General features: G+C 42.7%; 1 protein-coding gene across 2 annotated transcripts in view; it reads left to right on the forward strand.

Moving 5' to 3' along the window:
* Positions 1 to 16,257, forward strand: part of dennd1b (DENN/MADD domain containing 1B) — a 141,608-nt gene that overhangs the window by 59,196 nt on the left and 66,155 nt on the right. The window contains exons 6-10 of one of the 2 annotated variants that reach the window (XM_077584944.1): positions 4,048 to 4,117; positions 6,403 to 6,483; positions 10,915 to 10,974; positions 14,630 to 14,683; positions 15,147 to 15,257. In XM_077584944.1, the coding sequence (XP_077441070.1) occupies positions 4,048 to 4,117; positions 6,403 to 6,483; positions 10,915 to 10,974; positions 14,630 to 14,683; positions 15,147 to 15,257 (376 nt within the window). The remainder of the gene's footprint in view (positions 1 to 4,047; positions 4,118 to 6,402; positions 6,484 to 10,914; positions 10,975 to 14,629; positions 14,684 to 15,146; positions 15,258 to 16,257) is intronic. The other variant, XM_077584942.1, reaches the window with a different exon arrangement.

Here is a 16,257-nt window from a genome sequence, read left to right on the forward strand (position 1 = left end):
ATGACGTCGTCATAGCCGCCGCGTCAACGCTTCCAACTTCGGCGTCAACCTCGGAGTCACCATCATCATCATCGATGATGGTCATCGTCGTCATCAATGTGCTCTTTAGCGTTGGTCGATGCCTTTCGTCTTTGAAAAAAATTCCCAAGTGTGAGCTGCTTGCAACCGGTCGCCATTGTTCGCTTCTTCAGCCATCTGGCTCCGCCTCACGTCTTCTACTGCCGCGTCAATGCTTCCAACCTTGGAGTCACCATCATCATCATCGATGATGATCATCGTCGTCATCAATGTGCTCTTTTTGGTCAATGCTTTTCGTCTTTGAAAAAAACTGCTCGAGCGTGAGCTGCTTGCAACCGGTCGCCATGTTCTCTTCCCTTCCCCAGCCATTGTCCCCTCTAGCTCCGCCTCACGTCTTCTACTGACGCCTACCCAATCTTGTCAAAAGAGTCATTGCTGCCATCTAGGGGCCAAAAATAGTAATTAGGCTAACTAGATCTGCTTGAAACTTTCACCACAGCTGGCCAAGGCTTTCCTCCACCCGTTTCAAAAAAAAAAAAATAAATAAATTGGATGACGTCTTTTAACGTCATTGGTGGCCCTCCGTAGGTTTTTACTTGACGTCTTTTAACGTCCATGGCAGTCAAAGAGTTAACTGATTAGAAAAAGAGGAGGATGAGCCAGTACAGTGAATAAAAAAAAAATATTGAAGACGTCCTCACAACATTAAATGTCAAATAATTAACACATAACAGGTGCTCTTCAAATATGGCAGGCAAAAAAGGCTGATTAAAAATTATTTTAATTAAGTGATTAATCGTGACTAATCAAAATTCTAAGGTGTGATCAATCTGATTTAAAAAAAACTACCTATAATATAACGGGAGTCGGCATAATATATATATATTTTTGGGGGGATTTGGAATGATGTGCAGGACTTATAAATTACCTCAGTAAAATATTGAATGAGTTGATTTTTGTGAAATAAGTTCATAAAGTTGGTTTTTTGTTCAACAATTATGTGCCGTCCTAGAATGGCCATTTTTATGCAAAAGAACTCTTTGCACTGAAAAACAACAACCTGGGAACTGAAAAGGAAAGTTATTTTTTTTAATCAATATATTTACAGTTGATGTAAATATATTGCAAATAGCAAAAATCTGTGTACAATTGACACCCCTTGAAATGCATTGGTGTGTGGGTGGGTGATTGGGGAGATTTGCAATATATATTAAATTAGTCGATAATCATTATTGTTTTTTCTGCCAAAAATTGGCATTGTCAGTGGGCTAAAAATAATCTGTATAGGTCTGGCCCTACTCCATTTATAAGCTGTATAACAGGAGTAGTGATTATTTGGGTGAGCTTCTTTCACCAGCAATCGTGCTTTTGTTTAAAACAAAGGATTTGTGGTGAAGCATAATGACTGTGAGTTCTGTGATGCTTGACGGCTGCTCAGGCAGGCAGAGTCCTTTAAAAATATATATATATTTTTTAATAGTACATGAAAAATGAATGATTAATGTCCAGAAGTTTGCATTTCTAAACGGCAGTTGTGTAGGAGACAGACAATGCAAAAAGCTTTGATTTTATTTGTTTTATCGGATGAATTTTTTGTTTTTGTATGGCTGAAACGTAAACTGACCTCATATGCATGCATTTGTGCTGTATGTCTTTTGACGTGGCAGAAATAGGCTGATACGCAGTCAGCATGTGAATGAACCAAAGCGTGTTTGATTCGGTCTCCCCTGCAAGTGTGACCCGATTGCAGTGAATCTTCATGCAGATGTCAAAATAGAAGCACGTTAAGAGGCTGATTGTTTCAGACTAATGGTCACTCAGCCCCTCTGATTGGTGCGCTTGGCTGCACTTCCCCAGGAAGCAGCCGTGTCATTGGCCCCTTGCGGATTTAGCGATATGAAAATTTGCATTAGGTTGACTTGATTGTTTTCTTGTTGTCTGTTAATTCCAGTCTACAGAGCAGCCAGTGACCCATGGCCTGGAAACTCTTCAGTCTCCAGCCAACTGCCAGAGCAGGACGAGGACTCACACACTCAGAGATTATAATTAATTATTTTATTCAAATGCTTTTAATAATATTTTCCACACATATCAGGGAATTTGAAGGGCACTTTTGATAGATTGGCCCAATTCACCAATTATTGTATTGTCAAATCAATTTTCAAGAGATGTTAATACGGCATTAATTGGGATTTGTGTTTATTTAATGCTAAGATGTCCTTAACTGGAGTCATTATTCAAGCTGCGTTCTAAAATCCATGTTAAAAAGCAAATGTGGATCTAAATTCAATATCTTGACAGAACACCATGTTTTTAGAAATTGGTTGCATAACATTAAATCAGCAGAAGCCTCACAGCCAAAAGAAAGTGTTGGCCTTCTTCCACCAAGAAAGCAACTTGGCCAAGAATATGTCAGCCTTGTAAAGAGAGCCATGCTGCACATGCTTTTAGCTTATGCTGGCTGTATTTAGTCATAAGCTTTAACACACACAAAAAAGCTGTACTAACTACAGTATATTATGCTTGTTAATTAATTCATTTTTTGCTGATTAATTACACATAAGGTAGCTTTTTTTTTTTTTTTTTTATGTGAAGGGCATGAAAAGAAAGGGCAGAAAGGGAGCGTGTTGGGAGGCAGGAAACATCTTGGACTGCATTTTTTTTTTTAAGCTTGTGCGTCTGGAAACAGCATGCTTGTAAACTGTAGCATCCCGCATCACATGACATTTTGGTGGCTTGCTGTTTCTTCTCCATATTAGAATCTGTTGTGCATTCATTTTGTCCTTCTACTGCCTCCTTGTTTTGGGATGAAAGAACAGATATGACAGGAATTCATAGAATGTAGAGGCCCATGAGTATGAAGAGCATCATAAGGAGCTGATAGTGTTTTCTTTTTCTACCTCAACAATTGTATTGTTGATTCTTTTTAAATTCGATGTAAGGTAACTAATACTATGTAGTTGGGTTTTGTGTATTCTAGATTAAAATAGTGTTTTTCTACATTGCTTGGCCTATATGTGCTGCAGGAAATTGAGTGTGCTCAGTAGTCAATTTGTAGCTGTTGTGATGATATGTACCTTTTGTAATCCCTTCATACTCTGTTGAGCAAAAAAAAGAAAGTGAATGGAATCGACAAATATGTGCAATATGAATTCACATGTATAACGGAACATATGGTGTTCCACAGGGTTCATTTCTGGGGCCTCTACTGTTTTCATTGTATCTGATGCCCCTGAGTTCCATCTTAAGAAAACAGTGGTGGTTTGTTTTAAAGTGCTTAATAAATATAGCGTTGAGTTGAGTGCTGGGAGTCAGTGTCCTAACTGCATGATTGGTAATGCCAAATTGAGCATTTCTTGTCCAGCACAACTGGCTCTCTAGTAACACCTCCTTAAGATTCATGGAGATGGGGAATACAAGAACACAGCACTTTCTAAATTCAATGTGAAGAGAGCCAGATTCGATGAAAAGGCTACTCTCAGTTAATTTTGTTCACCAATAAACTAGGCATAGACCGATTATTGGCTGGGCCAATCATCAGCATTGATATTCTGCATTTTGGCAAATATCAGTATCGGCCTTTTAAAAAAAATATGAAGCACGTAAATACATCAATTTAAAACTATGTTTACTTCAGGGAACTATTTATTGAAAATTTCAGTTAAATTTATAAGACATTCTGCTCAACCTGGGCACTCTCTGCACCTTTTGTTTTTGTCAACACTAAAACTAAGAAGTGAATATTGAACATTTCAGATATTTTGAAATTCTGGAAAACTGTATTTACTGTAGAAAACAATAGGGGGTATTTACTTTTTTAAGTTTTCAATTAACTTTTAAAGATGTGCTGATCACCCTTATTGGTCGTTTTTGGAGAACTTTGCACGAAGTTATTCAGGCGCAATGGTGGGAAACCAATCTCTGAATTTATAATTTGCTGGACTTTCTTTATACTTTCCCTCTAAATTCCTTTGGAGATCGATTGAAATGTTGCTCTCTAAAAATGCACTATTCTTTTTTGAATTGCAGTTATATTCCATGGTTTGAGATCTACTACAAGCTGTTGAACACCCTTGCAGACTACCTAACAAGACAACAGGTAATCATCTCGTTTGCACATTTAGCGACTTACTGTTATCCGGTGATGTACGTGCATGATTGACAAGTGCAAACAAGGAAAACAAAGAGGTGGTAATGGAAACATAGCCCCCTTGAATGGGCGGTGCAGGGGGGGGGGGGGGTTATCAAAGCGTAATATTTCTTCTCCATGTTTTGGTGTGTTGTTTGCCATCTTGGGCACAGCTGTGCTGTTGTGTTGACATTTCATCGACCAAACAATGATCTAAAAATTGAAGTTATTCCTGGTGATTTACTGCAAAACAAATCTTGAACACACACAAATGCTTACCACTCGCAAAAGTCTTTTCCCCTGACTATTTGCTGCGATATAGCAGCAAAGGGAGGGGAAATGTAAAATATGCAACAAACTGGGGAGATGCGCAACATGTAGCGCAGAGAGGGCTGAGGTGAAAGGAAGAGGGAGGGAGAGACATATCACGCTGTGGGACCGCTTTCACTTGTCATGTAGTTGGTGCTTCTTCCACAAACCCTCGGAGAGAGTCTTATTAAGAGAGAACAATCAGAAACGCACGTGCCTTACATAAGCATTTAAAATTAACCGTCTGATTGAAAGTGACTCACCCGCATAATCTAATAAATAGGGAGCGAGGCACGCCGAGGAGGGCAGTTTTGTGTGCGAGTAAAAGAGAAGTTGCTGGAAATCCTGGATGCCTTATCTGTTAGTGTGCATGATTTGGTTTCTATTTACTCCGCTGTCCGTTCCAGGCGAGAGAGAGATGTTGACAGACAAGGGAAGACAGAAGAGCGATGAGGGTTTAAGGCCAGGGCTAAATGAACTGTTTCCTCAGGCCGTGTTGCTGACCATGCGTGTGAGCATTGAGCTTCTCATGACAGGAGGCTGTTCAATTGCACACACCCGAACACCCCCTTCCCTTCCCTCGCCTCCCCTCCCCCACCTCTGCACTCACTGGACATTGCCGCCACGTCCTCGTTCTCTTGTGCAGTCACGTACAGTACATACATTTTCACATAACCCCAAAGTAGTGGCTCCCAGCCAAAACCGAAGCAAAGTTCACTGAGAAAGAAAAACACATCAAACAAAGAACAATCCCAGTCTTCACAGGAGTGAGTCGAACTGCAAGTGGCAAAGTGTTGTCCCCTTCTGATCTCCAGCAAGAGGCCCAGCAGCGTAAATAGCAGTCTTGTCATGGAGCTCATAAATGCTGCTAGAATAATTTCTGAGCCTGTTCTGTGGTCAAGTCAGCTCTCTGAAGGTTTCTTAAACCCCTTGTTTTTGGAGTAGGAGGGGTTCGCTTGCTTAATTACTGACAGCCTTCCTTTGCCTGTAAATCAACATTGCTGGATAATGGCCGTCTGCAGCCTGCACAGTAAATTCTGTATTTAGAGTGGGATCAAATAGACTCAATTTTAGAGTAATATTTACACTTGGAAGAGAGTAACTAAAGAATTGAAAAAAAAAAGTTGCTTAAGGGTTGAGGAACGAACCCACGACCTCCAGCTTGGGAGACTATCTACTCGCTGAGCCATGCAGCTCCTGCTGTGTGTTAGTATATTGCTCGTTTCAACTGAAATCTTTGTAACTCCAAGAGACCAAAAACAATGTTTTTGTTTTCCTTTTGGATATAAGCAAACAGTAGGAGGGGCATAGCTCAGGTGGTCTCCCACGCTGATGGTCATGAGTTTGTTCCACAACCCTTGAGTTACTTTTTTTTTTTTAATTTTCCATTCTTTATTTTACTCTCCAAGTGTAAATATTACTCCAAAACTGAGTCTATTTGGTCCCACTCTAGAGTCATATTTACAAAATAGAGTCAAATTTATTCTACTGAATTCACTGTGTGAAAGTCAGCCTCTTTTAACCTCCCTGTCTTTTATTAAGCATTCAGTGTTAGGACAGAAAAGCCTTCGATATGCAAATCATGTTTCATGTGAAAATCAAACAAAAATTCAGAAAATTTGGCAATATTACCAATAAACAACAATCTTGTTTCAGTTTTATTGCAGAATAAACGACAAACCTTTTTGATATCCACAACTAAATTATCAATCAATTGTCAAAAATATCAATATTCCAATTCAAAGAAATGCATCAGCCCAGAATAACTCAAATAATTAAAATATCTTTAACATTCAGAATTTTTTTTTTGTCCAGTGTAATAAAGGATACAAAAAAATCAAGGGACTGTATTATACACAAATACAGAGGAAAAACTGCTTTTTAAGGGTGATTTTGAGGGGGCGTATTATGTAAATAATATCCCTGTATCTTTGCTCTCTATGCAGAATAATGACTTGAATGACATGCTGAACTCGCTATACGAGCTTCCTGTGCCAAAGCCCTTCACGCCGGTCAACCTGAGTGTGGTAAGAAGTAGATCTAATATGCACATTTTTACACTCCCAAGGCATCGAGGCACGGGCTGCATTCACACTAGGGAATTTAAGGTCCGTCCGTCTTCTTCCGCTTATCCGGGGTCGGGTCGCGGGGGCAGCAGCTTTAGCAGGGAAGCCCAGACTTCCCTCTCCCCAGCCACTTCAGCCAGCTCATCCGACGGGACCCCAAGGCGTTCCCAGGACAGCCGAGAGACATAGTCTCTCCAGCGTGTCCTGGGTCGTCCCCGGGGCCTCCTGCCGGTAGGACATGCCCGGAACACCTCCCCAGGGAGGCGTCCAGGAGGCATCCGAACCAGATGCCCGAGCCACCTCAACTGGTTCCTCTCAACGTGGAGGAGCAGCGACTCGACGCTGAGTCCCTCTCGGATGACCGAGCTTCTCACCCTATCTCTAAGGGAGAGCCCGGCTACCCTGCAGAGGAAACTCATTTCGGCCGCTTGTATCCGGGATGTTGTTCTTTCGGTCACGACCCACAGCTCGTGACCATAGGTGAGGGTAGGAACGTAGATCGACCGGTAAATCGAGAGCCTTGCCTTTCGGCTCAGCTCCTTCTTCACCACAACGGACCGATACAGCGTCCGCATCACTGCAGACGCTGCACCGATCCGCCTGTCGATCTCCCGCTCTAACCCTACCCTCACTCGTGAACAAGACCCCAAGATACTTGAACTCCTCCACTTGGGGCAGGACCTCCTCCCCGACCCGGAGAGGGCACTCTTTTCCGACTGACGACCATGGTCTCGGATTTGGAGGTGCTGATCCTCATCCCAACTGCTTCACACTCGGCTGCGAACCGCTCCAGTGAGAGCTGGAGGTCACGGCTTGAAGAAGCCAACAGCACCACATCATCTGCAAAAAGCAGAGATGCAATGCTGAGGCCACCAAACCGGACCCCCTCAACGCCTCGGCTACGCCTAGAAATTCTGTCCATAAAAGTTATGAACAGAATCGGTGACAAAGGGCAACCTTGGCGGAGTCCAACCCTCACCGGAAACAAATTCGACTTACTGCCGGCAATGCGGACCAGACTCTGACATCGGTCGTACAGGGACCGAATAGCCCGTATCAGGGGGCTCGGTAGCCCATACTCCCGAAGCACCCCCCACAGAACTCCCCGAGGGACACAGTCAAACGCCTTCTCCAAGTCCACAAAGCACATGTGGACTGGTTGGGCGAATTCCCACGCACCCTCGAGGACCCTGCTGAGGGTGTAGAGCTGGTCCACTGTTCCACGGCCGGGACGAAAACCACACTGCTCCTCCTGGATCCGAGATTCGACCTCCCGACGGACCCTCCTCTCCAGCACCCCTGAATAGTCCTTACCTGGGAGGCTGAGGAGTGTGATCCCTCTAAAGTTGGAACACACCCTCCGGTCCCCCTTCTTAAAAAGGGGAACCACCACCCCGGTCTGCCAATCCAGTGGCACCGTCCCCGATGTCCACGCGATGCTGCAGAGACGTGTCAACCACGACAGCCCCACAACATTCAGAGCCTTTAGGAACTCCGGGCGGATCTCATCCACCCCCGAGGCCCTGCCACCGAGAAGCTTTCCAACCACCTCGGCGACTTCGACCCCAGAGATAGGGGAGCCGACCTCAGAGTCCCCAGACCCTGCTTCCTCAAAGGAAGGCGTGTTGGTGGAATTGAGGAGGTCTTCGAAGTACTCTCCCCACCGGTTCACGACGTCCCGAGTCGAGGTCAACAGCACTCCGTCTCCACTATACACAGTGTTAACGGTGCACTGCTTTCCTCTCCTGAGACGCCGGATGGTGGACCAGAATTTCCTCGAAGCCGTCCGGAAGTCGTTTTCCATGGCCTCACCGAACTCCTCCCATGCCCGAGTTTTTGCCTCAGCGACCGCCAAAGCCGCATTCCGCTTGGCCAGCCGGTACCCGTCAGCAGCCTCCGGAGTCCCACAGGCCAAAAAGGCCCGATAGGACTCCTTCTTCAGCTTGACGGCATCCCTTACCGCTGGTGTCCACCAGCGGGTTCAAGGATTGCCGCCACGACAGGCACCAACCACCTTACGGCCACAGCTCCGATCGGCCGCCTCAACAATTGAAGCGCGGAACATGGTCCACTCGGACTCAATGTCCCCCGCCTCCCCCGGGACAATGGAGAAGCTCTGCCGGAGATGGGCGTTGAAACTCTTTCTGACAGGGGATTCTGCCAGACGTTCCCAGCAGACCCTCACAGTACGTTTGGGCCTGCCTGGTCGGACCGGCATCTTACCCCGCCATCGGAGCCAACACACCACCAGGTGGTGATCAGTTGACAGCTCCGCCCCTCTCTTAACCCGAGTGTCCAACACATACGGCCGCAAGTCCGATGACACGACTACAAAGTCGATCATCGAACTACGGCCGAGGGTGTCCTGGTGCCAGGTGCACATATGGACACTCTTGTGCTTGAACATGGTGTTCGTTATGGACAGTCCGTGGCGAGCACAGAAGTCCAATAACAAAACACCACTCGGGTTTCGATCGGGGAGCCATTCCTCCCAATCACGCCCCTCCAGGTCTCACTGTCATTACCCACGTGAGCGTTGAAGTCCCCCAGTAGAACGAGGGAGTCCCCAGGGGGTGCGCTCTCCAGCACACCCTCCAAGGACTCCAGAAAGGGTGGGTACTCTGAGCTGCTGTTCGGTGCATAAGCACAAACAACAGTCATGACCCGTCCCCCCACCCGAAGGCGGAGGGAGGCTACCCTCTCATTCAACGGGGTAAACCCCAACGTACAGGCGGCTAGCTGGGGGGCAATGAGTATGCCCACACCTGCTCTGCGCCTCTCACCGTGGGCAACTCCAGAGTGGAAGAGGGTCCAGCCCCTCTCGAGAGGATTGGTACCAGAACCCAAGCCGTGTGTGGAGGTGAGTCAGACTATATCTAGTCGGAACTTCTCAGCCTCGCACACCAGCTCGAGCTCCTTCCCTGTCAGAGAGGTGACATTCCATGTCCCCAGAGCTAGCTTCAGTAGCCGGGGGTCAGACCGCCAAGGCCCCCGCCTTTGGCTGCCACCCAACTCACTGCGCACCCGATCCCTTTGGCCCCTTCCACCGGAATTTAAGGTGTACTGATAAAGTATGATACAGTTTCAAAACTTTTAACTTGTCTTTTTTTTTTAATTACCATCCCACATTGTGCACCAGGCAAGTTTACTGTTAGTTAAATGTCTCACTGTTGTCTTTTTACCATTTTTGTGGCATCGGCTCTAATGTACACTGCACAGTTTGAGTGTCACAGGTTGGAAATGTGCACTATAAATATATGAAGTAAAGGAGTTGTCAGGTAACTGTAGTCATCTGTTGCATCAACAAGGAGATGAGAACAGTTGGCTGAAGTCAAGAAGAGCAGCAAAGACAAGTCACGGACAACATGCATGATAGGAAAAAAGTAGACGACGATGGGAACTAAATGGAAACTGACACAAAAAAAAGAATAAGGGAGAAAGATGGCATGAAGACAAACTGGATGAAAATAGGGCAGAAATGGAGCGATTGGCATACTCTGGTGAAGGAGGAGAGGGAGGGTCGAGCAGGCAAGAAGATGGAGAGCGGGAGGAGATTAAGATACGCTAGATTGCAGCAGAAAGACACAGAAGGTCCCGGACTGACACTTTGTTTGGAAACAACAAGTATCGCTAACAGGTTTAGGTGAGATAAGCCAGAGCTGTTTCAAAATGGACGGGTCCTTTCACAACTCGTCATGTCTCCTGCTTATCAAAAAGTGGAATGGCTTAACGAGCCCAAGCCCTTCAAAGTCAAAGAGTGTTTATGTCCACTCTTGACACAAACTCCCCTGCTGTGTTCCACCTCATACATAAAACACACTTTTTTTTAAACAGGTGGCTTTAACCTGGCATCTGATGGTCTTTAGCAAGTATTTTGTGCACTGTTATCCCCGTGTTTGGTTGGCTTATCCCCCACTCTGTAATAGCATCAAACACTTTCATTGTTTTTATGCTTTATTCTTAGGGACAGCTCCTCCTTTTTCAACCAATTAAGCGAGCAACTCCAGGTCCCGTACGCATCTAATTATACAGCTATGTTTACAACATAATGACACTATTGTGACACACTCAAAATATCTATTATGTAGGTTAACACGTTCAGTTAAGATTCTTTATGATTTAATCTTCCTTTATGTAAAAAATAAAATAAAATAAATCTCGTGAATCTCAGGGTGTCATTGAGAAAGATGCCGCAGGAACAGAGGTGATAGCTTCATCTTTTTTTCTGGAGAAGCCACTTGTTTGATAATTAATTGATGAAGCGAGTTATTCCCTAAAAGTGTTTTTTTTTTTTTTTTTTTTTAATCATGCCAGCCAAGAATAGGAACCCTTGTCCCCTTTCATGTGTGAACCCTGTTTTGCTCTTTTTTTCTCCCTCTCTCATTGTGCAAGAATGAGCAGTTGTATATTGCCACTGGGCAAGTACTGAGAGATCAGCGAAGCAAGGAACCGGTGAGTGAATGGCAGAAAGGGAGGAGGAGGAGGAAAGGAGGCTGCTGTGAAATGTGAAGCCGCGGCTGTACTAACCACATGGGAGCCACAGCTTTCCAATCTGGCCAAATAAACTGCACTATCTTTTTAAACATAACAAAAACAAACTATCCTGGGCTTTGGTGTGTGCTGCTTCTTCTCTGGAAAACAATCAAACTTTGTAAATGATTAATGCCTTTCCACGTTGCCATACTCTCACCATGAATATCAAGAGTTTTTTTTTTTTAATACATTTTATGTATAAAGCAAAGGCAATTGTGCTCAAAAAATCTCCTTGATGCCTTTCCAGTTAACCCACTTTCAGTGTTTTTGTATAAACATAACTTAGAAAGAAGAAGAAGAAAGCAGACAAGCGAGCAAGCAGCAGTTGAAAGCCTGGATTGAATTACGGAGCCTGGTTTGTTGTTTCCATAATGCCATGGATTTGTAGACCAATGGGAAAACATAATCTAGCACACAGAACTCACGGACAGAAAGCAGGGATGCATAATAAAACGTTTATTCTCTATAAATCTCGTTTGTGGTAATGTTAGTGTCGTTGCCTTTTCATTCTGTTGGAGGTTATTGCTTGGTTTGAATTAAGTTGATATCATTCACTATCAAGAGTAAATAACTCTCTTAAAGCCTCTTAAAATGATTGCCTGTCATTTTTGGGCAAAAATATTTTTTTGCCTAAATTATCATCTCGTGATACAAATGGTTAAATGTGTGTTTCCTGAAAAATCTGAAAAAATGACAGCCGATTATTTTAAGAAGGTGTCGACTTGTCAAATAGAGGAGAGATGATGAGAGATCATTTTGTTGTGGTATGAATTAAAAAATAGGCTGCCAAATACCTCAACTTTCTTATATCTGAAGTTTCATCATAGACACATTTTTGACAATTACCACAGCCTGCAGTGACCACTTTGACCACGTTAACACTGTTTATCTTGGAATAAATGCATCATCTTTGTATTTTGGTACCAATTTTGGTATAAACATTCACTGGTATTTGTCTGGTATTTTTTTTCTCTGGAAGCGTTTGGAAAATATGTATAAACAAAATCTCTTTTAGTCATTAAATATCATACAGTAGATATACGTTCCAGTTTTTAATAATATCATTTGTTGCCGAAGAGAAATGAAATAATCTGAATGAGCTTTCGATTTCTGCAACATTTCAGCATTTGTGTTGCATGTTTACCTAATGAAACAGAAATGACCCTCCCTCTAGGGAAATACAGCCATTTGAACAATAACATACCGGTAATTGTTTTCTTAGTTTCCGTTCATAATGTAGAAACACTGGGGAGAGGAATATTTTACCATGTTTATCCTAGCAAATTTTTTTTTGAGTAATTACGCAGATTAGCACAGTCTGTTACTGTCTCAATTGACTATTTATTACCACATTGGTATCCTTTCTACTGAAGGTAGTGAAAAATAGAACATTTATAAACAGTACATGTAAGTATGTAAATCCAGTCCCCAGATGAAAAGAATTCCAGCATCGTCTTAAAAAGGAAGCCAACCTAAAATTTTCCTTTACAATAATAGGCTCTATGCCAGGGTTGTCATTTTAATTCAGGGGCCACTTTTATTCAAATTTGATCTGAAGTGGGTTGGACCAGTACATCCATGGCTTAATAAGCAAAGGTAAAAAGTATTTCCATTTTTTTTTTTGTATAAATAAGTACATTCAGAAAATGTTGAAATTTATTACTATTTTAATGTAGATTAATCTAAAATATATATATATTTTGAAGCGCAATTTAAAAAAAAATCCTGTGTAACAGTACAGTTTCAAAATGTCAAGTAAGTGGTCGTCACTGCGCCCTTCAGTTGACAAAATTACAGTTAACTTTAGTGAAAAACTGCACGTTTTTGTAATGTCCTCACGGGCCAGATTAGACCCCCTGATGGGCCGGTTGTGGCCCGAGGGCCGTATGTTTGACACAGCTGCACTTGTCTCTACACATCGTTCTGATTAATATTGCGTCTGTGGAATGTGAATTAAGCAGCAAAATCCCCCTGTTTTTTTCCATCTCAGGGGGGGGGGCCCATTTGGCCACTTGCTGTCAATTGAAAATGGCATCACAGTTACTCGGGGCTCAGATAATGACCATACATGGCTCTGCTTGCCAATATCACATGACCAATCCCAGAAAACAGGTGAGCAATGATTGGTTGTTACCTTAGCCTTGAGCAACTGTGATGTCATTTTCAGTCGACAGTAAGTGGAAAATGGCCGCTCTTTGAGATGGATTAAAACAAGTGGAAATTGCTGCTTAATTCATATTCCACAAATGTAATAGTGATCAGAATGTGGTGTTTAGACTTGTAGGATCGCACACAACATACAGTATTATTGTAAATAACATTTTTGTGTTGACTTTGCCTTAAAGTGATACTTGACTTATTGAGCTATTTTCAGCAGTAAAAAGTTGATCTAGTAAGAAGATGACATCACATGACATTGAATAAGTAGCTAATGACCAATCTTGGCTCACCTGTTTTCTGGGTTTGGTCAGCAAAATGAACTATGATGGTCGTTACCTACTTCCTCTGCACAGGTGATGTCATCTTCAGTCGACAGCAAGTGGAAAAATTTGTTTTTAAAGGTATTAATTGTACATGAAAAATAATGAAGTTATCAATTCATTCTGGACAAAATATAATTTTTTTCTGCTGAAAATGGCTAAATGAGTCAAGTATCACTTTAAATCCCTTCAAATATGGTGGTGGGTTTTACTAGAATCCATAAAAATCACAACTAACTTTATAGTGATTCCCTCCTCATTCTATTGGGTTTTGTGAGTGTCGCTCTGCATTTCCATCACTGCTTCTATGCCTTTCGTCAGAGAAATTCCTTTGTTCTCTTTAGGTGATTTGGCTCTTCATTGACTTTCTTATGCCCTATTTTAATGCCATCTGAGATGTATTATATTAAAATGTATAAAAATGTGAAACGTATAAAATGTGAACTTTGATTTTTATATTTTTTTTCACGAGATTATATTCATGTATGCAGCAGTTAAATTAACATTCTGTAGACAAATATTAAACATTTGAAAATAAATTACAATAGTGAAATTCCCATGGGCCACTCTGTCCTGGGTTTAGGGGACAAGCCGGCAACAGATGGTTGAGTGAGGTAGAGTGTGCGCTTCAGTTGGTGCTTTGCCTACCCGTCTCCAGACAGAACCCCTCTCCGGCCTCTTTGATCGGAACACTGAAAGTGCCCTGCTCTCCCAAAGTGAGACAGGCAGCTCTGTGATCCTCTAAACAACCTGTGTTTGTGTGCGTGCGTGCGCGCGCTGGCACACACAAGTGTTGCTGCTCCACAAGCCTTTCTAATGCTTAAATAAAGACTCAGTTTTCCACCAGAGACATCACCCCAGTCTGTGTCTGTGGGGAGATGAGTTTCTATTGAGCTTTCTCTGTTCTGCAAGCCCGATAAAAGCAGCACCACAGTTCAGACACCAGCTCAGCAATTCATATAGACAGAGCTGAAGATGAGCCATAAATCATAGAACAAAGTCAACCCCCCTTCCCTCATTTTCTTCTATGTAAGTGGTGTGCTTCACTTGTGACCTTCTCTCTTCTTTCTCCTGCATGTTTGTGTTTTCCGCAGCACTCCTACTTCATCGCCCCGGATATCAATGGACTGCCAACTATCCCAGAGAGTGTAAGTATTTGTGGAAAACCAGACAGAGAGAGATAAAGTGAGCCCTCTCTTCTGGAAACATATCTGCCTCTAATCGTGTTTAACCAGATACACTTGTCATCTTTTGAAATTATTGCATCATCCTCTTGTTTCAGTTTTGTCTCCTGGTGCTGATACATTTTCATGTTGAAGTTCAGTGACTTCCATGGGTATTAGATACTTCAGATTTAGCTCGCCTTTCTCCCTGTAGATTTTTCTTGTATTTAAAGTAGAGTTCAGTCAGGCATCTGTGCATACAAATGTTAACTTCTTTCGTTCTGTATTATCACCGTTAGCTCTTGCAACAAAGTAATAGGTGCAAGGTTGTAGCCCAGGTACAGTATGTCTCTGCTACGAGAGCACACGCTCTAACCGTCTGACGCTTTTCTGTAACATGTTGTACAAGGACAGTTTGTTATGTATCTCCCTTTCTGCCTATTTCTAGAGAAACCTGACAGAATACTTTGTGGCTGTGGATGTCAACAACATGCTGCAACTCTACGGCAGTATGCTTCACGAGCGGCGCATCATCATTACCTCAAGCAAGCTGAGCACTGTGAGTCCATTGGCTGAGATCAGCCACAGGAAAGACGCTTTTAAAAAGAGTATGCCACATAGTTTGGGCAAGGCTTCTCTTAAACTCAAATGATGCAGCCTTGTCTTAATTTCGCATGAGACGGAATTCATCCCCAGGGAGTACAGTTGTACAAAAAAAAAAATTCGATTGGGCTCAGGTTCGAATCTTGTTTGCCAGCTTTCTCCCTTATCCCAAAAACATTTTTACAGTAAAATGTTCAGTGCCTGTAGGTGTGAATGTGACTGAGAGTGGTTTGTCTTTCTCTCTGCATTTGTGCTGTGAGTAACTGGTGATGATGTCACGGTGTACGCTGCATTCACCGTATGCCAGTTGTTATGTTCCAGTTTTTCCAAGCAGAATTAACTTTATTGGAAATTGTGTAATTGGAGCAGTGGATGGTGAGACATTAGTTTGATGAAGTTGTTGAGCAGTTAGGGCTGCATTGTCTTGCTCAAAGGCACCTCAGCATTGCTTTGGACTAGCCTTTCTTCAACAACCAGTCTAAGTTTCAGCGTTTTCCGCATTATAATTCCTTTGAATATTGAATCCATGATTCTCTGCTCCAAACTCAGATCCATATTGAGTGAGCTACGGAAGTACTACAACAGAAAAGAACATACATTGAACAAGATTAACAGTCGAGCATACGAATATAAAATGAGAGACAACCTGACTTGAACTCCTGATGTCACTCACTGGCCGACGCCCTTTAAAGGCAAACCAACACACGAATACTATAATATGTAAAGTAAAAATAAATAAATAAATAATTTATTGATTTCTATTGTCTTTTATTTTGCTTTATATTAGGCTAGGCATGTAACAAAAAAACTATTTGAATTGGACAATTGGTTTAGATTCTTAACTGAACCAAATCATTACATTTTAAAATGTGCCGTTCTTGAACCATGTTGCACCACATGCATTGAAATACATGTTGAATCGTCTTTTGTGAGAGATGCATGCCAGGTATCAAACA

Source organism: Vanacampus margaritifer, chromosome 13 (genome assembly GCF_051991255.1).
Source record: "Vanacampus margaritifer isolate UIUO_Vmar chromosome 13, RoL_Vmar_1.0, whole genome shotgun sequence".
In the NCBI taxonomy this organism is placed as follows: domain Eukaryota; kingdom Metazoa; phylum Chordata; class Actinopteri; order Syngnathiformes; family Syngnathidae; genus Vanacampus; species Vanacampus margaritifer.